This window comes from Ischnura elegans, chromosome 3 (assembly GCF_921293095.1).
Source record: "Ischnura elegans chromosome 3, ioIscEleg1.1, whole genome shotgun sequence".
NCBI classification, from domain to species: domain Eukaryota; kingdom Metazoa; phylum Arthropoda; class Insecta; order Odonata; family Coenagrionidae; genus Ischnura; species Ischnura elegans.
The window spans coordinates 7,058,931-7,086,660 of NC_060248.1; the positions used below are offsets into that span (position 1 = coordinate 7,058,931).

General features: G+C 38.9%; 1 protein-coding gene across 2 annotated transcripts in view; it reads right to left on the reverse strand.

The window, feature by feature from the left end:
- The window catches only part of LOC124155397, a 69,870-nt gene that overhangs the window by 16,064 nt on the left and 26,076 nt on the right, over positions 1-27,730 (reverse strand). Inside the window, exons 20-25 of one of the 2 annotated variants that reach the window (XM_046529177.1) lie at positions 25,515-25,646; positions 21,751-21,861; positions 17,186-17,362; positions 16,093-16,206; positions 11,886-12,020; positions 372-1,302 (exon numbers count right to left, since the gene is read on the reverse strand). In XM_046529177.1, coding sequence (XP_046385133.1) covers positions 526-1,302; positions 11,886-12,020; positions 16,093-16,206; positions 17,186-17,362; positions 21,751-21,861; positions 25,515-25,646 — 1,446 coding nt within the window. In that variant the 3' untranslated portion in view covers positions 372-525. Of the gene's footprint in view, positions 1-371; positions 1,303-11,885; positions 12,021-16,092; positions 16,207-17,185; positions 17,363-21,750; positions 21,862-25,514; positions 25,647-27,730 lie in introns of those variants that run through there. The other variant, XM_046529178.1, reaches the window with a different exon arrangement.

Sequence of the window (27,730 nt, forward strand, 5' to 3'; positions counted from 1 at the left end):
TATGATAATATTTACTGATAAAATAATTATGGCAGATGTAGAAAAAGTTGCGTGTGTCTAGACCTTGATCTGGGCTTATAATAGTGTTCAGTATGGAAAGTGAACCTGTGTCCTTCATATGTGATGAGCAGGTAACTTTTTTGAGACCAAATTTAGGAAAAAAGTGTGTCTCATACGCCGTAAATATGGTATATGATCACTAATGCATGCATGAGTATTTAAACACATAAATATAAAGTTTAAAAGAGAGTAGTGCCTTTCACTTCCAAAGGATATGAAAAAATGGTGTCTATAACTGAAACCTCTCTATAGTGAGCCTCCACGCATCGAATTGCCCAAATTTTGGTCTCCTCCATTACGATGTAAAGAGGTTTTACTGTATCACAAATTATATTTTAACGTACATCAATGGAACATAATTGGCATATCCTTTTAGTTTATACTCCACGTTCTAACAGAGCACGGTGCGTCTCGTATGCCGTAAATATGGTAAATATGGCTACATACAATTCTTTGCGTTATTAATTATCCTGAGTCGGTGTGACATTTTTTCATGTGGTTCTTCAAATTGTGACTCTGCGTGTATCGTTTACCACAAATGTCGCATTTGTATTTCATTTCCCCCGCGTGGCTCGCCTTATGACGTGCTAAGCTAGTCGTTGTGGACAACACAGCATCACAAACATCGCACTTGTAACTCTTCTCCTTTGTGTGAGAATTCATGTGAGTCTTCAGCAAAGTCTTTTCCCTGAATCCTTTACCACAATTGGAACATTTAAATGGCCGTTCACCTGAATGAAGCATCCGATGACTCTTCAGCACAGCTGGAGATGGACAAATCTTACCACAAACTTCGCAACAATGGTTTTTCTTCCATTGATTCAAATGCACAGTTTGGACATGTTTAGTCACATAATCTTTTGTGGTAAATGTTTTCCCGCATTTCTCACAAGGGTATATTTTATCTCTGTTATGGCACTCCAAATGACGATTCAATTTTGTTACAGTTATAAACTTTTTCCCACATAATTCACAGGCATAATTTTTTTCACCATGGGCTTTTTTGTGACAATACAAAAGAGCAGATGATTTAAATGCCTTTCCGCAAACATCACACTGAAAATTCCTCTCTGTTTGATGTACATCCATGTGAGTTCTCAAATACTCCTTTCTATGGAATGTTTTTCCACACTCATTGCACTTGAAGCGATTCCCAAACTTGTGTTGATCCATGTGGTAACGGAATGACCTCTGTTGAAAGTATCTCTTGCCACACAAACTGCAATCATAAACACCTTTTTCCTGGAAATACAAGGAAAAAGAATGGTTACACACTAAAGATGCATTAAAGAACACAATGCAACATATGAACCACAGGAGTAATACCTTGTTCTGCCAATTTCTGAAACTCTAAGGAGAATCCAAAGCAAGCTCAAGGCTCTTTTTGAACAATATGGACACACAAATGTCTAAGAAATAACTACTACCAGTGCTTATAATCCTAAAATCCATAAAAAACATTATTCAGGTCGAATGATTGGGTGACAGATGAGAAAAAACATGTGTTTCCTTTCGTTACCAGCCGTAGAGTCATCGAATCAGACCTCAGGCCAATCATTTGCACACTCTTTCAAAAGTCCTTCCCCTGGGAGGAGGATTAGGCATTGAAAATGCCCCAAGTATACATTTGTGGATTCATTCTCTGGGTGTAAACAGGGCTGAGCCACGACCACCGAGAGACAAGGCCTGAGCGCTCCATCGTGACGTCACGAGTCGTAGGCGGACGGAGGGAGTAGCGAAGACTGCCATTGATAGCCCTGATTGGTGGGGAATGCGTAAGAAAACCAAACGATATGTGAACAAACATTTCTCCGGCTACAATTTTCCTTATATAATATCATATGTATTTACATTTAAATGATGTTAACAGTAAATCCCTACCTCGGGAAACATAATTGTTTCGAATGGACCAACGCCTTCGCCGAAAAATCTTCTTTGAAGAGAAACAGCTTGCTTCCAAATGCATTAGAAACCTAGAGAATATCATTAAAAGTCTTATATTCAGTAAAACATTTTTTACGCATCAGTGGTACTTATAACATAGAAGTCATAGGATTTTTACATCCTTCACGGGGCTTCTATTTTTTCAGCATCGCTGCATTAAACGATGATATAATACAAAAGTAATGTTCTAATACATGCGCAAGATTAGGATTAAACTAGATTGTGCTTCTGTTAAATTACATAGGGATTGTTTTGATTACACCTATCTGCAAATCATAATTTCATGGCAATTTATACTCTTAATGGGGCTAATTGTAACCTTTTAAGAAACGGTGAACTAGGATTTGCTGCTTTAAAGTACCTGGGGAAATTGTTTTGAATGGAAAAATACCATGTCCTACCTGATAACACAGAAATGTAGCATATAATGCATTCAGTTGGGAAAATAATAGTTTTTCTTATTGATCCAGTTGTTGCGAATACATTTAAACATATGGACAGAGTCAAGCCTTTAGAGTAATGGTCAAGAATGATGAGAAGGATGTGGATAAACTATACTCAGCCTTGGTGGATTGGTGAAGAGAGGTACTTCCTGTCGATGGATTTGTTTTCACCTATAACACAAAACACATCCAGACCAACTTTTTCGAGACCAATGATGACTTTCTTCAGAATATCTTTTAGAACACAGGCTGACAGAGTGCTCACTGGCAAAATATGGACAACATCTTTAAATGAATATAGTAAGTTCTCTACCGCGAACACATGAGCACTAGAAGCTAAACTGCTGGAGTTATATGCAGGTTCTACTATACATCTGCCCTTGTAGTCAAGAAAGGGTTTCAAGTGAACTTCATCCATCATAAGGGTGATATAACGCTCGTGGCTCTGTAATGAGATACTCGGTGCTTCACGTAAGATAGAAAGCCATGCTCATTTTGCTCATTAATTGGACCAACTTTAAAAGAAGAGCAGAGCCGTTTGATAGTAACTGGATGTGGGAAAACCAAATTACCAGAATTGCAAGCAAATTTATGAACTTCAGGATTCGCAATTTGTACTAACAAAACATGGCAGCAAATACAAATATGTCACACATGTACCTTACTTGCCTTCTTTTCTTGAACCTGCTTAACTTTTTTTCTAGAACAAGAGTCATTTGTGATTTGATAAAGTTATTCAAAGATTAATTTGCAGAGTCTTTAATTTTGCATTCTTCCAGTAGAGCTACAATATCGATATAAATATTTATATTATTTGAGGAGTTTTTAAATTCTATCCAACACATCATTGGTACTTTTCATACATGAAAGAGGCTTGAAAAAGTGGAGTGAATTTGCCTATTGCTTTTAATTCCCTTTTTCAGTGGTATACTTTGATATTATTATGAATGTATTCTATTAATGAGTAAGTAATAAGAGGTGGTGCACACTCTTCCAAATGCTTTAATATTATAGCACACGGCTTCACGACCACATCCCAAAATGCTGAATACTTATTCATCTTCACCAGAGAATTAACGTTTCCGAAAGAGTCTAGCTTTTTCTAAGCCTTATATGCTTCCTGAGTTTTCAAACTCTCAGCTAAAGCAGCTTCCTTATTAGCACTTTCAAGATGCTGTTCCCTCGTTATGGTGAATCCCTTGTCTGCTCTGAAGAAGTAAGGTACCCAGGGTAATCAGGGAAGATCTTTGGCATGGCATCATCCCTCAGTTTTGGGCTGTTCAATGGTACAGCCAGCAGTTTTCCTGACTTCTCATCGAAGTAGGAGCTTTAATGAAGCACATCTTCAACCAGAAAATGCCGGATACACACCTTAAAAATGGAGATAATTTTATTGGTAGACGGAAAATCAACTGTATTTCAAGTGAAGAATACCTCGTCTGATAAGGGTGTAGTAAACAAGACTTAAATAATTTGCTGTGCACACAATGGTAATTAGATTAACAATATTTGATCTAAAATGCCAACTTAGACATGGGCCATATTTATCTCGCTTGTAGGTAGCCCATTTATTCATCCCGAGCGTTTCACGTTTCCATAATTTATTAACTACTGAAGAATCATTCATTTAATACCCTCGAAGACTTTAAGATTTCGCTCTCTACACAATCGTTCTCAGATTAACACGATTAGTTAGTACATATTACCTATGTAAGAACTACTTAATGCAAAAAAATCTTTTCTAAAACAAACATACAAATAATGTAAAATGCCATCGTAGGCATGGGTCATATTTATTACACAAGTAGGTATCCCATTTATTCATCCTGAGTGTTTCACATGTTTCCACAATTTACTAATAACAAAAACTATTCATAACACCCTCAAAAAATCAAGTTCTTCTTAATACCAACACCTTAGAACACGAGGATAAGCACCGTATTCTATTTAGCGTTGATATGCGAGAATTTCAAAGACACTGAAGTACTATGAAATAATTAAAACCATTAATTATTCAAGCGATAACTCAAATAATATTGAAATCAACCTGCAAATACACTCGAGAGTAGAATTGTTTCAAGAAACCAATAACAATTCGTCTACCGGTCAATGCTTATAACAAATATCTTTTTAATTCACTTTTCTTGGCGATCAACATTTACATTATATGTACTAACATTTCCCTGAATAATCACGCCGTCCAAATAGAAAGAAAGAGATAGTAACTCACCTTGGAATATTTCGTCGGCTGGAAGTCTTTTCTTGGAATGGTAAGTATCCATTTCCTCTTCGTCCTTAGGAAATTTGAAAATGCACACTTTCGTTTCCTCCGTGTATTTTCCTCTGCACAGAGGCAGATAACACTAGTACACCATTTCTTGAACACTTATATTCAATACTGTTGACCAAAAAACCATCGCAAAAGCTTTAAACCTCCAAATAACTTAGCGTTCAACAACCCAATCACTATTTTCACCGCAATGGCTTATAAATATAAACAACTGCAAGCATTGTCGGAAGGCGTGGTTGATAACCTACAGCTCATGACGTCAGACAATTAGAAGGCATCAGCGCTCAGGCCTTGTCTCTCGGTGGTCGTGGCTGAGCTCATCCATGGTGTATCTGAACCAACTTTCTGGGTAGCCGTTGGTGATCACCCGATGACTCTTCAGCACAGCTGGAGATGTTCATTTGCTACCACACTCTCTCTCTCCTCCACAAAAGTGGCTGCTCTTCCCGAGTTTCAAATGCACTGTCTGGACATGATGATTGATGAGTAACACGATATTTTCTAGTAAAGTTTTTCCTGCAATTCTCTCAATTTTCGTGCGATTGCACAATTTCGCACGATTGTGCATTGCGGGTGACTCCCGTATAAGTTGTCACCGTGGCTAGTCCCGGTATACTTTAAAAACTACTCTCAATTTTCTCCCTACTATGGTAGGTCAAATGAATATTCAACCTTTTTATAGCCACAAACATTTCCCACATAACTCACAGGCAAATTTTTTTTACCATGGGTCTTTTTGTTAACATACAATGGCCCAGATGGATAAAAGTGATCAAACGCTCATGAGTATAAGCTTGGAGCATAAGTATTTGTTTTGAGCAAAAGGTGCGGCCAAATGCTTCTGTTTAAATACCTTTTGCTCATCATTTTGCACATGGAGCACTCACTAAAGAACAACTTTCCCTGCTTTGCCATAACTTCCTTGTCTACAAACGACCTTTCAGTGTATATTTCACAACTTATTTCTGCTTTATGCTTGACAATACTAGGGATGTGCAAGTACTCCAAAATCTGAGTCGAGTAGTTCCGGCTACAGAGCAGTCAAAGCCAGTAGGTCCAGATATCTGCCAACAGGAAGCGCTACCATGAAACTCAAGTAATTATATCGTTTTTAAGGTTGATAAGTCATTCTAATGCCTTGGTCTGGGAGTTCCAGCTTGCTGCATACACTATAGTTGTCAACAAGGGCACCAATCACTTTTTTGTCAGCCGCGGTGGCCGATCGTCTTCCAACCCGCTGGCCTATTTGGAGTAATCGGAGTGGACCGCTACATCACTCATACTTTCTTATGTTATATGTACTTTTTTACCCCACTCAACTCTCTTCACTCAAATGCCATATGGCAATACGCAAAAAAATTGTTAAGACTTCTGAAATAAAGAAAAATAAGTATCTTTAGCCCTTGTAGTGTGGCACGCTCTGATATATATCGGCTTTTACGTTATTGTTGTTAAATTTGAGGACATTGAAATAAAGAAACATATAAATCAGTAAACGTATAAAAATGTTGTGATTATCGTCTAATTTAATCTCATTAAATTAAAAAAACAACGCTTAAAGATATCTAAAAAATTAACTATATAATGTTTATTTTTCCTAGTTGCCACATTTTATTAATATACACTCCTCATTTTTCAATTGTACCCCGGGAAGAAGGAATAGCACTAAAATGGTTAATGTTTTAGCGGACATTGCCAGTTTTTCCCAGTCCTTGATGTCACAATCTTTTAGTCATTTTGATTACTGTGTATGTCCGTTGATTACTGCGTGTGTCCGATGTTAATTTTCATTTAATCCTTTCTTGCAGTAAGTTCCATTCTTGAACTTAAAAACAAGAGTTACTAAGGTTTATTTAATAACATGAGAAAAATATTTTTTTTGCTCTAGAAAGCTACATTTTCTCCACTTAAATTCCATGAAAATTCAAGATCCATAAAATTCGTTGATAAATATTTAATAAGAATTCCCAAGGTTCCCGAATCTAGCATTTTTGGCTGGAAAGTATGGGCTTGTGCAACCATGCAAGCATGTTTCAAAAGGCAATTTTCTGCAGGGAGTAATACTCTACCATGGAGACGTCAATACCTACTGTCTGAGCATTTAGAAAAAATCGCTTTTTCCGCGTGAGAATTAGAAAGGATCAAATATAACATGATTCATTTACGGAGTGGGTAGTTTTTATTATAGATGTGCAAATGCCTTTACTCAGGGCTCTTCCTAGCAGTTTGGATAAATATGCTATTTAAATTTTTGACATATTACTAGAGGTTAATTCATTTCAATTGTGCCTGTGGAACTGTCAAAGACACATTAATGCTCATTTATCTCCTGATTCTGACACAATCACCATCAATGCTCCTCATTATCTTTCCCTTTTCACAACAAGCATTTGGATTTAAAAATTCATGATGGGATCAGAAAAATGAGAATATGTATATTAGAGCTTGCATTGTTGTATTGCCTGGTCCAGAAATAATGATTCTTGACTCCTTACTCAAGCATACAAGTAGTTTCCTTCATCAAAGACAACGAAAGGCATTGATTGCAATTCACTACCCACCTTTAGTGTATTCATAATATAGTAATTATTTGGTTTTAGAAATCCCCGCTTAGACGAATGTTAATGGTCAATGTTATCCTCATTTGAAAAAGGCCAGATTGGCGGACATGCGATGCCATTCCACATGACATCACAGGGACCTAGTTTCTATGCGTGTACATAGGAGTTTTACACCGTCTGAGATAACCAATAATGCATGAGGCACAGAGCTCAGGGAAACATCTCTTAATAATCACCTATTAAAATTGCCTATGGTCAGAAAGTTTCCTTTGTTTGATAGGGTATTAATAATCCTTCATTAAGCTGAGCACTACTTGCTAGCAAGGTACTCTGCTACCTGCTAGCAGAAACTGGGAGGATTGAAGCTGGGAGATCGAACAAGGTCAACTGGTGAGACGGGGTAGGGATGAATCAATTTTCGATTGTTCCCACGTAACTTGATATTTTCCTTTGAGGCAAGTGATATATGGTCCATGGGGTCTTGGAAAGGCAAAAAAAATGTCAGAGGCATGGGCTGATGGAGGGCCAGGGGTATTTTGTGAAATCTACGCCGTAGTTATTTTCTTACGGTGCTGAGATTCCCCCGATTGTTGTCCAATCTCTTGGGAAGATTCATGGTACATATGTGCCTGTCGTGTTTAGATTTAAAATTTTCCACGGCTGATGTTCTATTGCAATACTCCTACCAGGGCTTTTTAAAAAAATTGATCTTGAGTAGGACAAGCATCGTATTGCAGCGGAGTATGCAAAGAGAGGATTGGAACTCTATCTACTCCCTCTTATTGCATTCATGAAAGCATTGATTGAAAATTTTGGATTCAGATTCAATTTCTTAGTTGAATTTGGATCCAAAGTACATTAACGTGAAGGGCATTATTCATGGATATTTGGCTCTGAGGTATCCGATCCGACCGTCCCTCCTAATCATCATAAGGTTAAGACAACAAGTGAATACCTACTTATCTCCAAGGATCATACATATTGTGTAAATTTAGCTGAAAAATGCCATGTGAATTATTAGTATTGAAAGTGGAAAGTATGATGACTGTCAAAAGTCCAGGCATACGTCTGCAACACTGTGCGATAAGATAAAAAAATGCCAGAAAGTTTTTTTTCTTTAGTCCCGATGCTCAAAATAGGGGTGCACCTCTTACACGCGCTATTATGGTAATTTTTTCTACATGCCAGCCTCAACACATACCCATGCTGCCTTAAGTAATGCTGTGACACCACCCTCCCACATGTCAGCTTAAGAGAGCCAACTCCATTTGCCCCAAGCAGTGTGTTGCATCAGAACCTCCCAGCCTGAGAGCACCTGATGTGGATTTGGATGATCGGGATTCACATTCCTGCCAGGGTGATTGATTTTCAAGCGCGTAATTGTCGCACTCTGTCAAGGAATGCACATGGCTCCCCAACGGCTAACCAGTACAGTAGGCATCACTAAAATCTATGACACACATACAACGAAGAAATGGAAATAATGTTTCTAAATTCTAATTTCATGAAATAGTGAAGCTTCAAAATGAAGACACGCATAAATTTCCTGTCGTGCAGGGACGAAGTCAGGGGTGATCCACACGTGAGTGACACCGCAGCAAATGTGTAAATGCACGAGTGAAGTACTCACGCTCAGGACAATAAATATTTCATTTCTCTTTGCAGGAAAAAGCTGTTTTTGATTGCTGCTTGTGCTACTTTCAACAAAGGACACTCCCCAACCACATGGATGAACAAAAGTTTGGGAATCGCTTCAAATGCAAGAAATGTGGAAAAGCATTCCATAGGAAATGCTATTTGGAGTCACTCTTGCCCGTACACATTATATTATTATTACATAGTATTATGAAGTTCCTGAGGGAAATGTGAGGGAAAGCATTTACATAAATCTGCACAGCTATAAGCCTTTAGTATGAATAAAGTAAGAGCAATTGCTTGAGAGAGTGAGCAAATACTCAGGAATGAATGCATCTCTTTCGGACTAGATGCATCAAGGAAGTTTTTCATGATTGAGAGGATTATTCATTGGGTGTGGTTATGAAATGGTTCATGTAAAATCTGATTTCATCAATCACACAGTTATTTTAAGGTGTGAACAACTGTGATATAAGGAGAAATTTATGAAAATATCTTCTTCTTCATCGGAGCGTTTGTCCCGCACTATAGCAGGGTCTGCTGTTGTGCTTAGTCTTCTCCACTTGGCTCGATCCAGGGCGTCTACAAGCGTGGCATCGACGGTCTTCATGTCCGCCTTAATTCTGTTGAGCCAGCGCATCTTAGGTCGTCACCCTCGTGGTCGGCGTCCTTCAGGGCTCAGCCGCATTGCTCTTCTCGCCACGGAGTTCTCGTCGCTACGCACCACATGCCCATACCATTGCAGTCGAGCCTCCTGCATCTTGTCCGTGATTGTTGCAACTCCCATTCTTAATTTTCTGGATGTCTTCATTCACGACGGGATCAAGGTGGGAGATGCATACGGTCCATCGCAGCATCCTCATTTCCATGGCATGCAAGGCCTGTGTCTTGCTCTTGTTGTCAAATTTATGAAAATGTGAAAGGTGCAATTTTGTCCGAGAAACGCATTCAGACTTTCTGTAATGTTAATAATATATAAATATTTCCACAAAGAGATGGGAAACAAGTTGAAAACGCAACCTTTTCATGGACTATGCTCGTAATACAGGGTTATCATAAAAGATTGGTGTGGTTTCAGTGATTCACAACACCCATTCTTTGCAGCAATGGGCATTTTCTCTTCCATTCAAGATTGCATGGCTGACGAAGTGTACCCCAGAAAAACAAAAATAATGAAATACATTTAAAGAATACATACAATAATTTCTAAAATAGAACAAAAATTCTGTCACTGCTTCACGACGTAGTTTCTCCATGCTATTGCATACATTGGAAAAGTAAATTACATGGTGCGAGTGTAGCAAGGGAAAAAATTCAGCCAAGCATTTTACAGACTATTCAATCTCTATTTACTTATATTATTACAAAAGTGCATAAAATAGATATTTTCAAAGGCACATAACATAACTTACAACATCATGACTTATAAATTCAATTGCAATAATAATTTACAATATGAATGTATCAAATTATTAACTACATGAAGTTAAACCATGAAAGGATATACAATATTTATCAACTTAATTATTTTCCATATTAAAAATAATTTAAATACTAACAATTTAAATTAAAAATTATTGAAATTATAAATACAACTTTTATACGATATTGTACAATTTTACGATGACAGTAGAGAGGGATCGCCAGGGGATCTTGGAAGCAAGCATCCAAGCTGAGGCCGGGTTCTTCAAAGTTTCTATACACTAAATAAAGCCTTTAAAAATGCTTCTGTAGTAGCAACAACCACCTCCCCCTTCGCTTTCTTTGAATGAGTGACTGTGTGTTCAAATGATAGCTGTTGTTTTTCGGGTCCTCTTTCTTTCTCACGTTTATGTGTATCGCTACTGATGTGCTTTAACAAAGTGTCACATCTTTCGAATTAAAATCTCTTATCGCAAACTTTGCACAGTAATACTCTGTCTTTCACATAAAATCCTTCTCAGCTGAATTCACTTACCCTGGTGTGAAGAGTATCACTAGCTTTTGGCATTTTAAAATTCCTTTCCTTCGTTCGATATTTAAAGCTGGAACTACGATAAAAAAACAGTCCAACCACAAAACACAACCACTCACGCTGGTGTTTTCAAACTGAGGGATGGGTAGCTACAGTACAACCTTAGTATGTACTGTGCAACTTACAAATTGGCCGAAATGTTTCACGTCGGGGGTTCCCTTTCCATACCCCTCACCCAGGAGTTGAGGGAAGGTAGGACAGCAGCTAGATACAACAAAAACGCTTAGCTTTGATTACAGCTGTTGCCAATCGGTCAGGAAAGGCAGGGAAAGAAGTGCACATAACTAATAATCGGATTCAAAGAAACTTGAAAAATAATTTTCCATTTATTAATCCTGAAACATCTAGAATGAGATGCTTTCTCACCTGAAGAATTAGATATTAGATTTGGCCAATGTCGAAATGATTTTTTTTGCATTGAAGCTCAGTGGAAAGGCGAATATTCGACGATCCGTCTGCAAATAAGGAGAACCCCCTCTCCTCCTATCCTTTCTGTTCCTTCCTTCCCTTCCCCCAACTGCTAGAGCTTCGTGCTTTCAAATAACCATACGTGTCTATGGATGTCTTAAAATGAATCGAATCGCGCCTTTAACGGCTGCCGTGGTCACCATGGCGACCATTTCAATCCGGCCCGGCGGTGCACCGTCTGCGGCATGAAATGCAGGCAGTACTACATTGAGGCCGCTTTCTGACTTAACGACTTTCAGCCGACTGTGATTTTTTCGCTAATTCGCCTAAAATAGCAAAAAACACAAAATTTCATTTTTATTTCCCGATTTCCCATTATTTCGTGTTATTTCACGTTATTTTGCGATATTGCTTTTCGCAAAATTCACGGACATCCATGTATGAGAAAGCCACTCACCAGTTCACGGTTGTTTGCTTGATTAAAGGCATGCAAAGAAAAGATCCATAAGAATAAGGACGTTACGACATACCCCTTTAAATGCAGCCAGGATGGTGTCATTGTCCTCCCCTCCCTCTTCGTCCGTGTCCTCAGAATCCAAGTCCGACAAGAAATCAGTTGTATCTTCATCCTCATTCCCGGAAACATCTTTTGAATTGGAGTCATTCTATAAATAAACAATGGAGGGTGTTTTGGTCACAGCATATTGTTAGAAATAAAAGGGCATTTTCAAATGAATGAAAATTGAACTTTGTTTTTCCACTTATGCTCACAAGCATGGAAAATTCTGTACTCTGTTAATGTCCTATTGCAGCGTTTCTCAACCAGTGGGTTGCGACCCACTAGTGGGTCACAGGCGGAATTTAAGTGGGTCGCGGCGTGGCTCTTGAAAATGTACCAAATTTCACTGATTCACCAGATAATTTTAATTTTATGCATGTGTCATTTTTGTTATTTTTTTAACATAAAAAATCTTGGTGCAATGCTTGCCTATTACGCTGAAACGAAAACAATAGCGTAACAGTGCTTGTGCACGATCTGGCTATGCATACATACGTACAGTGGAACCTTGTTAAAGCGAGTACGGGCTATAGCGACACTCCCGCTATAACGAGAGATAGCCGATGCACCGTCAATTGACCCTATAATAAGCGTGTTAAAAAATTCGTTTTTACGAGACCCTTTTGGTGTTGGCTCTCGCCATAGCGAGGGTTTCACCGCCGGAAGACTTTCACCAAGACTCCTTAACCTCTGTAATTGCTAGCGATCTGTTAGAAATGAAGTTAATGGAGTGCTCAGTCTCAAATTTATGTGGTAAACTGTCGTTCGATAAATAAGTAGTTAATTTTGGTGAAAATATTGTGGCATTAGCATTCGCAAATGCTTAATCTTCTTTTGTTCCTCGGGCGGCAGAAAGCAGTCGGCAGCATACCCGCACGTCCGTGAGTTGCGTGAATAGAAAGCATTTGATGGCAGTCACCATGGCCAAAAAAACACCAAACTCGTCTAAGCGAGAAAATAAAAATAAAGGAGTAATATGAGAGTGTCGAAATTAATTTATCTTCCTATTCGCTCTGCAAAATTAAAAAAAAAAAAACAAAAGCGCACAAGGAATGCAGACGATGAAGAGTTATAAGGAGCTTTGTTCGGGTGGTTTTGCCCATTCAAATCTGCGGGAACTTCTGTGAAAGGGGCTATGCCCAAGCCTGAAGCGGAGTATTTTAGGGATAGATTGCGAATCGAGAATTTAAGAGTGCGGAAGGTTGATTATACTAATGCAAAGCACCAAAGGGTTATCTCCCCTCACAATTGCTGGTGATGCCTGCGGTGTAAACCTGAAGTCGTGGAAGAGAGGACTCCGATCATAAGTATCTTTAGAAGTATTCCCCGCATCATATAACATAGACGAAACGGAACTTTTTTTTACATAAAACTCCCCGACAAAACTCTTGCAGTATGAGGTATTTCTTGCAATGATGCCTCTAAAGGTAGGTAGTGCGCCTTAGCGATGATGTAGGATGTACGAAGCAATGATACTCAGCATGAATTGTCCGGATGGACGTATTTATTCTCCGTTGCGGATTTACAAGGGTGAACTATTCGGGTCATTGGTCGGAGTCGTACTGGTGCTCTCTTTTGTCACGTGGGTAGCCGAGCATCCCCTGGTGGCAGCTGGAAGAACTCACAGAACAACTAACTCTCGTTTGCAGTGCCGTGGTAAACTCTGTGTATCATTTCAAATATGTCGCGAGCATAACACTCAAAAAGAAACTGTTTTTCAACAACGGTAATTTTAATCACGTCATTTTTCAAGCTTAGCAAACTTTTTACCGTAGATGATGAAGATATTATATTATGTGATAGAAAAAGTCTTCCTAGGCGGGAACGTTATACAACCTTCCACCGTTTTCGCATGTAGAAACAAATGTAATGCGTTATTTCACTTCACTGCCGCTTAACGTACAGAAACAATAAACATACACCAATGGAAACCTTTGAGGCATTAAATAACTGCGATACTGTTTTGTCAGTTAATTTTTGAATTTTCAGTGGAAAATGCCAAAATAATAGAATGATCACGTAAATGAACTAATTAAGTGCATAGAAAAATGACTTCGTCGGTTGTGCATTAGCATAATGATCGACGAAACAATGCTTTCCGTGATTTTTATTCAGTGCGGCGCTTATAAATTGTTTGAATAGTTAGTCGTTGTTTGAGTAAGGAAATTTAGTGATGCAAAAAACATCGCCTTTCGTCTGGATTTATGCTTATGTTTATCAGATAGATGTTTATCTGTCGCCTCACCACTCCTGTTCCTGTATATCTGTTCACAACAGGTATATTGGCTATTATTTGCTCCACCTCCGGTAAAGTGACAATTCGCTATAGCGAGTGTTTATTAGTGCACCGTGGGGTGTCGTTATATCGAGGTTGCACTGTATTTGTATGTGTGTGTGTAATCATGGGTGGGGTAGGGGTGGGTCGCGAAAATGGAAAAAATTAAAAGGTGGGTCGCTAGACATAAAGGTGGGTTGGGAACCACTGTCCTATTGCACTCTTCCCTCTCTTTCCCTCCCTCTCACTCCTTCTCCTCTCACTGCAGTTGGTCAGTTTGGGTGCATCCACCCTACCCACCCCCCCATCCCCTTACTTACAACCTGTGGAGGAATCCCTCCCTCCCCCCTACCTCTTGATTTCCCCCCCCATCCCCCACACTCCTTCTGCTTTATACGGTCAGGTATTTAATACGATCTTTCCACGTACTCCTTGCCTGAGGATGACGCAGTGCCTCGAAACCACGGTCGTGATAGAATAAATATTTTTGTGGAAAAACAAAGTTCAATTTTCATTCATTATGAGTAAATTCCACAAAGTGTCACCTCAGACCATCAAAGACATTTTCAAAGGCATCTATTATCAAGTTGACTTGATTTGAAGTGGACTTGTTAGCATACGACAACAATCTAATGCATTAACATTTCATGTACTATCTCCAATGGAGTAGTCATTGAGTGGACGTCGCCAAATTAAAAAAGAATGAGCATCAGCTTTCCTAAAATACCAAGAGTATGGAAGTTATTTCCTAAGTCAATATTAAACCTTCTTTTGATGCAGTGCCATGCAGATTATCTGCTTCGAATGAATTACACCAACCTTTGATGTTTTCCACGATTAATACGACCAATCCAATTGGACACAAAAATACCAGAAATATTGTACTTTAACGCAAGGATACACAAAGGTTATCATTTCCATTTGAAAAACCTTCGTCTTCTTCATTGAATGTGACAAGTTCTCTATGCTCAAATAATGCAAAAAACATCATGTGATGGAAAAAACTCTTAGACTAATTTTAGAAGAGTTCTTCAATGGATAACCAATTGTAAATTAAGAAAATGTAATCTATAATCTTTACATTTATTTCTCTTATCAGAAATGCTATGAACATTAATTGCTGTGGCCTCACATGCTGTTGAATACAACGCAAGGGAAGCGGAGGTTTTTGTCGCACTCAGGTATACAGTAAACTCTCGATTATATGATGCAGGATATTAAGAAACTTTCGATAATACGAAGTGAATTTGTGGTCCCACCTATTGACCTGGTTATAGAGTAGAAAATCCAGGATGTCTGGGTCCAGATGCATTCCTGTATTGAGATACTTCCGCTATATGGATCGCTTTTCTCGTAGGAGGCAATCCCACAATGCAGTGGGCAATTTGGCAGTAGGTACATATTGGAGGCTGGAGTCTCATGAGATTTGAGCTCTTTGAATGTGGCTGTTGTTAATGAGGTGGCAAGGCATGATTAATAAAGAATTGTTAAAACAAAAGTCATTAGATAGTAGTATTTTTTGATGATGCAGCTTCAAAAAAATAAAAACTTGGAAAAACCTTCCAATGTTTAGATCATTTAGTTATTTACACTTCTGGATTAGCAATCTTCCACTCGATTTAACAAGTTTTTTTTTTCGAAGAAACTGAAATAGTACTGCATTTCCTGGAATTCTAGGTGTGCTTCCAATCAGGGCACCATTTAGTGATTAAATCTGTTTGGCATGTTGGAGGCCTTTGAGGAGAGATTGAAAATACATGGATCTTTACGCACTCCCTGCTGTGCTGCAGACGTTTTCAACATCCGACTCAAATGGACCGTTTAAATTGAGAGGAAACACACATCACGCTTCCGCAGGACGCATTAGTGTCTCCCAAGTGCAGCTCCCTAGATTTATAAATACCTGAGAATTTTCTTCATTTGAAATTCCCGCATCAGGATCCTGGGGAATGCAGGTGCTCCCCTTCCCAACCATTGCCTTTCCCGCAGCATTTTTGCCAGGGACCCCTCCAGACACCTAAAAAGAACATTAGGGAAGGTGTTCAGGGTGGTCACAAGGTTCCTTAACTCATTCCCCTTGAGTTGTCGACACTCTCCTTCAGATCATTGAATACAGTTTTTGAAGAAAAAGTCAATTAAATATAAAAATCTTTGAAAATATATTTAAATTCTTTTCTAAGCTCATTCATTCACAATGAACATAGTGAAAACAGAGTAGCATAGTCCACTCCTGTTTAACCTTCATAATGAATGTCAGGTGAGGCCTGAATGATAAAAAAACACAGATAATCCATGGATTATAACAAAAATGGCCCAAACATGGAAATTATACTTTGGTGTAAAATTGTGGAAAAGTATTTAGAAAGATATTATAGTTAATCTAATTAAATTAATAATACACCTAATCATAAAATTATGATTTTCTTACTTAGTTAATCCTCTCACATAGCTGCCTAAAATCATGTCTCTTAGACAAACAATCCCCTATGTATTTCAAATGAAGTGCCCTTTTCTAAGCAGGCAAATTTTGTCGGCTTGATCAAGATATAGTTTTTCCAAGTATGAATAAGCAGTAAGAAAATTATATGGGTGTAATATTCCTAAGTCTGCAGTATGAACGGCAGTGAAATATAAATGAATAAAAAATTGCAAAAGGAATTCAGGAACTACGATACATGGTTATCATTAGTTACGGACTTCCATTGCCATGGGAATTCAGCAATTTGGGTAGTGCAGTGATCTGCACAGTGGCCTAGAAAGGTCCATGGTTCAATTCCCAGTCAAAGGGAATTTTTACTCCTGGCAATTTATGTGAATTCCAAGGGTATTTATTTGCAGAGAATGAAGTACGAATTAATCCCATACTTTGATTAAACCGCTCCCCATGAATACATTGTTTACATTGGGTTTCCTAGACATAAGAGGAAGAATCGCAAAACATGCAGCCAGTGAACATTTGACCTGACCAAATGGTTACCACAAGCTAAAATACTTACAACTCTCTTTACAGTCCCCACCATGGCTTGGCTCTTCCCAGAAGCAATAGCACCTTTGTTTGTATAATCATGATCCGTATTCACAAACGAAGAAGTTCGTCTTGGTGTATGACATTTTCTTAACTTTCCTGTGCATGCATCACAGTCACAATCAAGAGACTCTTTACCCAAAGACTCCTGCAATGTAAACGAATTAAACATACTTAATGTAGGTTCGAAGATTTTCGCGGCGTTGATTAGATGATCTATCCATATTATTCGGGTTTTCACTGCATTCGTTATTCTTTAGTGACAACGGTTTTGCTGGCATAACAGTCAGCGTCTTCAGGTCGATGGTGAGGAAATTGGAAAATTTTTTCGCCTTTATAGGCATAAAATTTTCCGCCTTATATAGTCGGCGGCGGCTGCTAATCCGCTGCTGCTCTCTCATTGGCCGGCTGTCTATCTCTCATTGTTGGTGGTCGGAGAATCCTCTTCCATGCACTATGCAGGAAAAAATAATCCTCTTCCTTTTTTATGCCTAAAAGGCGAAAAATTTACAAGTTTTTACCTTCGACCTGAAGACGCTGACTGTAATGCCAGCGAAACCGTTGTCACTAAAGAATAACGAACGTGGTGAAAACCCGAATAATATGTATAGATCATCTTAAACATACTTAGTTCACTAAAAGTTCAGCTGAATGGCCAGCACATTAATTGAACAGAATGTTTCCGAAATTTCCTTTGTGATTCCATTTAGGAGTTTGGCCAGGGGTTGATTCAGCTCAGTTGAAAAATGAAGAGAGGTTATGCAACATTTACCATCATTGAAACAGTACTCATACATACTACACAACTGATTTTGTTTTTGCCTCCAAGAATATGCATGTGTTTGTGAGCTAGAATGGAAGCAAAACATTTGAATCCATTCCTTGATATATTAGTAAATAGGGTGGTTTCCTATTATTTTTTTATTGCCTAAATCAAAACATTATTACTCCTGGAGTACGTATTCAATGCTTTTAGATTTTTAAATGACAATATATATTTTTAGCGATTAAATGAAAAGTGAAAAATTTCAAGTGTGCGTAAATGCGATGGCTAAGTATGAATGCTGGGAAAATCCCGTGTGATGTCATTCTGCTTCAGGCTGCCACCGTGTGAGGCCATCTTGGTGCGAGGCTATGAGCGCCACCACGATGCAGGCTGCTATCAGGTAACTGAGTAACCTGATAGTAGGTAGCAGAGTACCTACCCTGCTAGCAAATAGCACTTGGCTTAAATAAGGATTTTTAAATACCGTATCAATCGAAGGAAACTTTCCGACCTTAGGCAATTTTAATAGGTGACTATTAAGGCATGTTTCCCTGAGCTCTGTGCCTCATGCATGCATTGGTAATCTTAGACCATGTAAAACTCCTATCTACTCGTATTGCATCTAGGTCCCTGTGACGTCATGTGGAGTGGCATCGCATGGGCGCCAATCTGGCCTTTTTCAAATGAGGTTAAAATTGACCATTAACATTCGTATAAACTGGGATTTCTAAAACCAAATAATTTGTATATTATGAATACACTAATGGTAGGTAACCAATTGCAATCAATGCCTTTCTTTTTCTTTGACGACAGAAACTACCCTATTGTTAGCTAATTCGTGAGTGTGTCTAGATTGTGCTTGTTTTGAGCCCTATTGCAATATGTACTTGCACCTTCTTGTCCCTCTTCCCCTTGAATCATGCAAGTCCTGTATTAACCCCCTAACATTCCCCCTATCTCTCCCCTGCCACTTGTTTCACCTCCAGAGTATTCAAACCAAATGTTTAGACTTAAAGTCACCAGAAGAATATTGAAAGTGCATTGAAACTGCTCATGAGGTCAAAATATTTGTGAAATACTGTATTTGCACGAATCTAAGACGAACACGATTCTAAGACGACCCCCCCTTTTTTGGAACTACGCTTGGGAAAAAAAAGTTTTCCTAATAACGATACGAATAAGCTATGAATGCGGGAATGTTTGGCTAGGTTGCCTATGCCCCAGGAAACGCAGGCTTTTTGGAGCGTAATTATTATTAGATTTTAGCGCGTAATATTTCTTACAGGAATATTTCTTCGCAGGGGCCATGGCCCGAAGACGAATAAAATTAAACTGGTGAAAATGAAACCTGACTTTATTAAACCCACACGGAAAACACCCCGTAGTTTGAAGTCGAGCTACCCTGGAAAGTAGGGAACCACTCGTACGAGGTGAAGTTCGGAACTGATGCTATCGCGTTCGGCGTACGCGACGGGAAATGATCAATGCGGGAACGATGGATCGGGATTCCGAGGTATAACTTTTCTTTTGAAAGCGGCATTGCAATGAATATTCTCTGCCATCGTAATACTCTGAAAGGCACGGTTAATCACAACTGAATCGATCTCTCTAATCAGAGGCAAATCATGTTGCCTTCTTACCGTTGCTCTGAGAAAAATGCAACGACTTTGTAGCAGTTTATTCCGCGACATTGAGGCTTTTACGTTACAATTTAGGTAAATTGTAACCAATCACGGTATCATTTTGTGAGTTGATCGAGCTATAACTTGAATGGAGCCGAACCAAAGGTAAAGCAGGCAATCTCGCGAATAAGTGAACCCGGCGCGCTGCGGCGACTGATGAGCACACACCGAATCTTTGCCTGCTGCCCAAAAATGAAATATTTTTTTTACTTGAACGCAAAACTAATTATGCTAAATTACTGTTCAGCTATTTTGACGTTGATTTTTCGTTGCATAGCTATCAGGTGGCAAACTCAGGTGACCATGATTTTTCCGACGTAAATTATGCAACCCAATTGACGTCGAGAATTTTGCATCCGATTGTAAGACAAACCCTCTTTTCTGCATGAGTTAGGAGGGAAAAAAACCTCGTCTTAGATTTGTGCAAATACGGTATTGCCTGTGACTTTTAATTTTTTTAATAAGTTAGAATCCCACCAGATTAAGCCAGAAAAAGCTCTCTGTATGCATTTCCTGACCACTAAGTTCATGCTTTTAGTTTCTCATTAGAGCAAGTCAGTAAAAGAGCATATTTATCCCTTGTCAAAGTTTCAACAATTAGGTATATTGCCATCCTCGTACCTAATGCCAAAAACATAAACTAACTTTATCAGCCAAATTCAAAATCAACAATAGTATAAACAAAAATAAATTTACCTTTATAATAGTAATAAACACTTTTTTATTACGATGATAACATTATATGGACCTTCATTACGAAACTAGGTGACTAAATTCAACTAAGTAGTAGATATTTAAAAAATTACAGCAGAACCTTGATGTTCAATGATTTCAAGTCATGGTGGCACAGCACAGTGCACTGCAAATGAGTGCTCACTGGCTGAGGCTGAAAATTGAGTCATAATTGTCATGAAGTACAATATAAGGATCTTTGAATGGGTAAATTTTGAGAGGTCCACGGAGTAATTTTGAAGAGACATGGCATTCCTGTGGTTTGTTTTGGTTGAGCATAAGGCTGCTGCGCTTGCATTCCTCTCCACCCCTTGTTAAGTACCAGCCTCTCCATTCTTGTCAACATTCATTCATTCATAAAACAAATGACTTAACCATTGCTTCCAATTCTGAAATTTTCATTGAAGAAGGTTCCTTTTGCTTCAACATGTAAATTTAGTCCAGACTGATCATAACTGCAAAATTTCATGTGATCAGCACTCATTACATTGATGTTCTATAGCGTTCAATAACATACAGCAGACTCCCGATTATCCGGCTGCGGTTTATCCGAGTTGCGGATTATCCGTGCATTATTTTCACTCTCGCTCAATATTTTCTGCAATCTTTATAAAAATTATATTAATTTGGATGCAAAATCATCGGAATCACTGCATTTTAATGCCAGGATACACCAGACTTATTATTTCCGTTAGAATCACCTTCATAAAGAGGAAGCAATCGCGTGCTAGCTGCATTCACGGGAGCACCGTGTTCCTGTTTTCCAAGCCTCGCAGCATGCGACCGTGCTCCGTGATCACGGATACTCGTGCCGCAGCAGTTGCAACCCGGGCAACAGGTGCGATACGCACCTACGTGGCGTGCATGGCCCCTGACAGTGCAGTTTCCGACGTCGAGCAGTGGTTTTGAAGCATTCGTGCAAACCACTCTTCTGTATCCGTGATCACACAGCCACGGATGTGTGGTTTTTGAAACCAGGCCTTACATGGAGCATTAATAATACGAGTACAACCATGTTATCACCGCTAAAAACATCACAAACTGGAAAAGAAAGCTCTCAATGATCCCGGAAAGCACTCTAAAATAACAGAATAACGCCATAAATAATAATAATGTATAGTTTGTTTTACGTAAATTATGAGCATTACAAAACACTACATAATGTGAGGGTTTGGGTTATCCATGTTTTCTGATTACTCATGCCGTCTCTCCCATCATTAGCACGGATTATTTGTGGTAGTAAAAAAATGAACTGATTCGCACAAAATTTTAATTAGGTTAGTGCACTGTAAAACAAAATATAAAAAAAAACAACATTTCACCAAATAATCAGTGGTTGGATAGAAAAATACTTACACTAGATTTTTTCTTTGCTCTCTGACCACCATCATCGTAGTTTTTGGAATGAGAACTTGAAGAGCTCAAAGGAACATCGGCTTTCATGTTGGCAGGTCCTTCGGAAATGCCCTGAAAAAAGCAGCCATAATATATATGCATACGATTAATTGCTAATGAGATTTTAGATGGCCACAATAGAAGCTTCTTTGACCAGGATGCAGAAATCTTATGGCCATATTGATAAATTTGACGTATAGCCTGCGGTGGGAGACTTAATTCTAGTCCAGCATTGACAGGAATGGATTGAATATTTAATACAGTGGAACTTGGTTAGTACGTTCCTCGTTAGTACGTTTTCCTCCTTAGTACGTCGATTTCTCTCGGTCCCGGTACCATCCGAACAAAATACAGGTAAAAGTATTTGGTTAGTACGTTTGAAAAAATTGCGCTTTCCTGGTTAGTACGCTCAATTGCTTGCCGTGACGCAACCCGCAATTCGTTCTCCAGTATCTCCTTAAGGGTTGTAAACCTCCGAATTCATGATTTAATTCAGAATCATCAGCCACGGACATTGTTACTTTCATTCCATATCTCTCTTTCTACGATTAATCAAAACACATTTCTCAATTGTTGTTACGTGATGAAAATAAATGCGGCCATTTTTCGGGAATGTCTGACTTTGCAGAACTGCAACCAATGAGAGGCCCCAATTTTCCCCACCACGAGCTCCTCAACTTCTGTTGCCTTAGGAGTGCCACCCACAGCACAAATTTCGCGTTTGGGCAGTTGTTGCTATTGCACGAGTTATCGTAGTGAAGGCCGTGAAATTACAATTGAAATGGAGAGAAAACGAACTGTGAAGCAGATTACAGCTTTAGAAAAGACCGAAATTCTCGAGGAAGTGGACCGAAATCCACTCGTAAAGCGAGTGGAATTAGCGCGGAGATTAAACATTCCTGCATCCACATTAAGCACGATTGTAAGAAACCGCGAAAAAATCACAAGTCAGTGTGACAAAAAGCGAAAGCGCGTTCGTGATGGGAAATTTCCAGAATTGGAAGATGTTCTTCTTAAATGGTGCAAACAAGCGCGGAGTTCGAATGTGCCGTTCGATGGATCCATCATTAAAGAACAGGCAATGCATTTGGCTGTGAAAATGGGCATTGAAAATTTCCATGCTTCTAATGGCTGGATCGATGGTTTTAAAAAGAGACATGGATTAGTTTACCGATGTGTGCGAGGTGAGGCAGCCAATGTCAATCTTGATGTCGTTGAAACGTGGAAAAATAGAAACCTGCCAAAGTTACTAGAAGGTTACAGCCCAGATGACATTTACAATGCCGATGAGAGTGGTTTATTTTTTAATTTATTGCCAGATCGAACGTATGCATTTAAAGGAGAAAAATGCCACGGAGGAAAATTAAACAAAGAGAGACTGACAGTTTTGTTGTGCTGCAATGCGAGTGGGACTGACAAGCTGATGCCCCTTGTTATTGGAAAATCGAAAAACCCAAGGTGTTTCAAGAACGTTCGAACATTCCCCTGTCAATATAAAGCTAACCCGTCAGCGTGGATGACGACCTCTATTTTCGAAGACTTTTTGCGTGGGTTTGACGCCAAAATAGGAGGAAAAAATAGAAAGATTTTACTTTTTATCGATCAATGCGCTGCTCATCCCATCGATACCAGTTACCTCAGGAACATTCGGGTGGAATTCTTTCCTGCAAATACGACAAGTCACCTTCAGCCCCTTGACCAAGGCATCATCCGATGTTTCAAGCAAAAATACAGAAAATTACTTGTGCAAAAGAGGCTGACAAACCTTCAATCAGCTGAGCGGAAGATAGATGTTATCCATGCCATGCACTTCGTCAAACATGCATGGGATTCCGTAGCCACAGAAAATATCACCAATTGTTTCAAAGCTGCGGGATTTAATCGTCTAGAGTGCGAATTAGATGATCACACAATAGAAGAAGCAGAAATTACTCCTTTTCCCCAAGAAGAGTGGCGTCAGATTGCTGGAGAGGTGAATTTCAATGAGTATTGCGAGTGTGATGATGATCTCACTGTTTGCCAAACCATGACAATCGATGAAATTCACGAACAGGAGTTGAAAGAAAACGAAGATGGAAGTGATGAAGATGATGCTGAGGAAGGAAATGAGTCATGTCCAATCCCAACTTTATCTAAAGCAGTCGAGGCAATGGAGTACGTGCGTCATTACTTGACTACTGTTGCGGGAGCAGACGACGCTCTGGATATCCACGCGAAGCTTAGCGTCAAAATACTTGATCTCGGCACGAGAAATAAAAAGCAGACGACAATAGACAAATTTTTTAAGTGAATTTCAACTGTGCAATATAAAAATCTTCTTGCATAATATATAATGATGTTGTATTCTAATGGTTTTGTGTGTTATTGTTCGATATATCGATCGATTTAACAATCGATATGGTATCATTCTAGAAGCGAATGTGAACGGCAGTTGCCGTACTTTAAGATCAATAAAGTTTTTCCCAATTTTTATGATGTTTAAAAACAACCAATTCACATACTCAGGTTTTCGTTATATTCTTAGAGTACTCTGTGAGAAAGAAGAAATTACTTAGCTTCACTTGTCCTCTTTCTATATATATTCATATAGAATAAATCACGGGAGATTGACGCCGTTTTCATGTAATTGTCTTAGGGAAATGTAATAAACATTGCGATTGTTATTCACATGGTATTGTTTTTCAATTTAGTGCTCATTTTATTGATTTTAAATACGAAAAGATTTCAGGAAGGCGATCCTATGAGAACTACCGATAGTAATTGTAATTATGACGACTTTTTCACTGATTGCAATAACCCCGACTGCTATTATTTACTTTCCTCGTTAGTACGTTTTCCTGGTTAGTACGTTCATTTTTTGTGGTCCCTTCAGAAACGTACTAACCAAGTTCCACTGTATTCCTAGCTAGGTTCAAAGGAATAAACTGCATTAGATTCAAATGGGATAGAACAGCATCAAAAAGTTCATTAATTTCCCAGACTTTTAAAAACCCACTTTTTTAGAGTAAGTCAATAAAGCAACATATTAATCCCTTGACAAAGTTTCTACAATAATATTGCCATCCTCAGACCTAGCGGTTTTCTGAAATCTGCGATGTAGTTACTTTTGATGTGGTTATTATCCTATGACACTGAGATTCCCCCAATGATTGTTAAATCTCTTGGGAAGTCAAGACTCCAAAGGCAACAGAAGGGAAGGAGCTCGGGGTGGGGAAAATGGGGGCTTCTCATTGGTTGCAGTTTTGCATAGTCACATATTCCCGAAAACTGGCCGCATTTTATTATTCATCACGTCACAAGAATTGAGAAAGGCATTTGGATAAATCACGGTCGTAGAAAGAGATACAAGAATGTTACTGGCTAATAATAATAAATTAAATTATGAATTCAGAGGTTTACGACCCTAAAGAAGATACTAGAGAATGAATTGCAGGTTGCGTCACAGCAAGCAATTGAGCGTACTAACCAGGAAAGCACAATTTTTTCAAACCTATTAACCAAATACATTTAACCTGTATTTTGTTCGGATGGTACCGGGACCGAGAGATATCGCCGTACTAAGGAGGAAAACGTACTAAGGAGGAACGTACTAACCAAGTTCCACTGTTCTGCAGAGAAGGGCCTCTTATATTACATATCATGTATACATAACATATCCAATGCTAAAGCATACTTACCATACTCACATAACATATCCAATGCTAAAGCTACATACACACACACACCTTGGATCTTTTAGGTGGTTGAGGCACAAATTCTTCACCCGAGCTGTCTGACCCATCCTCCACACCTCCTGGCTGGAAATCACTTTCTGAATCCTCAAGACCAAAATCATCCGTTGGATCATCCACTTTATCCTGCATAAAAGAAAAAACAATGGTGCATTTAGGGCCAGTTTCCTAAGGTCTGGCTAAGATTGCCATTCATACTTGACAACTAGGCTGCATGCTATAGTAATATCCATGTATGCATCTGTAATAAAATGTATGTACTGTGAGATGGGGATCTACACATATATATATATATGTAAAGACTATTTATGCAAGCATTGCATTACAATAAGTTTTAAGTGCTACCACATGAATATTAAGACTTCATACCTAATCAACAGCAAAGGCTTATATGTAATGTAGATAAGATTCAGGGAAAAGAGATGGCATCCAAAGACGTTAAAGTGGTCGGATCAGAACGGTAGCATTAAATTTTACCTCTCAGCCATGTTGATGGATGCAATTCTATACTTGTTATACATATTTTATTTTACAAGCAGCAAATCAAATACGAAGCTTTCATTTTACATGTTTGAAATTTCAGCAAAGAGCTTAATTATAAAAAGATACAGTTATTTATATAGCATGTAATGAATTTATTTTAGAGTTGGGTTGGTTCCAGTGCCTGGTTCTCTGTACTGCCGGCTCATGACTTGTGGATCCGGTATTGAGAACCAATCGCATAAAGTCAGTACTTTGGAACCAACTCGGACCGGTGGCGAGGATTTGAACCTGGCACCCAGAGCCAAAATGGTCCGCAGCGTATTCAAGGCCATGGCCAGCGCCTTGCACTAGATTTTTTTCAGTTTTCATTCATAACTTAAAATACCATATTCTAAGAAAGCATTATCAGCAATTCTCTAAAACTCTTTTACATGTTCAATCTATTTATTGTAATTCCAGTATTACGATGTCATCTATACGCAATGAATGCCGCCATACGACTGAGCAGCCACTTACCGCAGCTGCTCAGGGGTGCCTTCACAGCTCTGCGTTGCGTCAATGCGACAAGAGCTCCTGCCCCACCAACAAATTGTGCCCTTCACAGCTCTAAGCATATAATATTACTTTCTGATTGCATGGCATCCAGCTTTCTCTTTTGAGAGAAGCTCGCTAACACGCATGTTTAAAGGTTCATCAGTTTATCACTCTCACCAACATTGTAACATTTCTATAGCCACGGCCGCTTTCAAAAGAGCTGACTTTTCACCAGCCGCAGTCCATGGCACGGTGCCGCGCTTTCATATTACCGTAGGTCACTATCTTCAATCGAGTCGAATCATGCCATTGACGGCATGGCACCCATTTCAATACGGCCAGGCGATGCGCTACCTACAGCATGAAATACACACAATGCAACACTGAGGCCGCTTTCAGACAAAACGACTTTTCGCCAGGCACCGTTCACATGAAACTCAGGCGGCTTTCAGAAGAGAATACTCTTCGCAAAATTACTTTACTCTTTACTTCATTTTAAGCAAAATTAAATTCTAATTAGCTATGTTGCTCACAGGAAAATGCAGCGGTGTTCTACGGCGATAAATTCGAAGCCTGTTTTTCCGCGTTAATAAGTGAAGTGAAGAGGATAAAACTGACATGCTGACTAAGTCTGAATTGAATTTATAAGTTCCTATTTTTAGTGCATAGCTGACTTTGATAAATGTGCAGATTTTGCGATAGGGAGAAATAAATTGCAAAATTTTGGTGGGGAATAATGGCAAAATAGATCCGGATACATTTTGCATAAATTCCCGCCCACCCCATCCACTCATTCCCTTTCCGTTAAAAAGTGACCGTTCTTCCCACCAGCGTTGCCAAAAAGTCAAACGCTTTATGTCTGTTGTTTCTCCAGGCTACCCGACAATTTTGATCCTATCAAGCCAAAGTTTAACGGCTCGTGACTAGAGGAAATAACAATGCCAGCATTTCATTCACTACCAGCGGTCCTTAAAGGCACCAAATTTCATTCCCAAGTCAAAGACATGGCAATACATGCATATTGTTTGGAATTATCTTCTCTTTTCAGAAATTAATTTTCCTCAAAAGGCTACATCAACGCATGGTGTTGCCGGGCACAATATTAGAAGCATAAATGAGGACTCAACACAAAAGTCATAATGCCGACAACTGAATGCAAATATGATATTCATGGTTTTTTTTAAGGTTTTTTT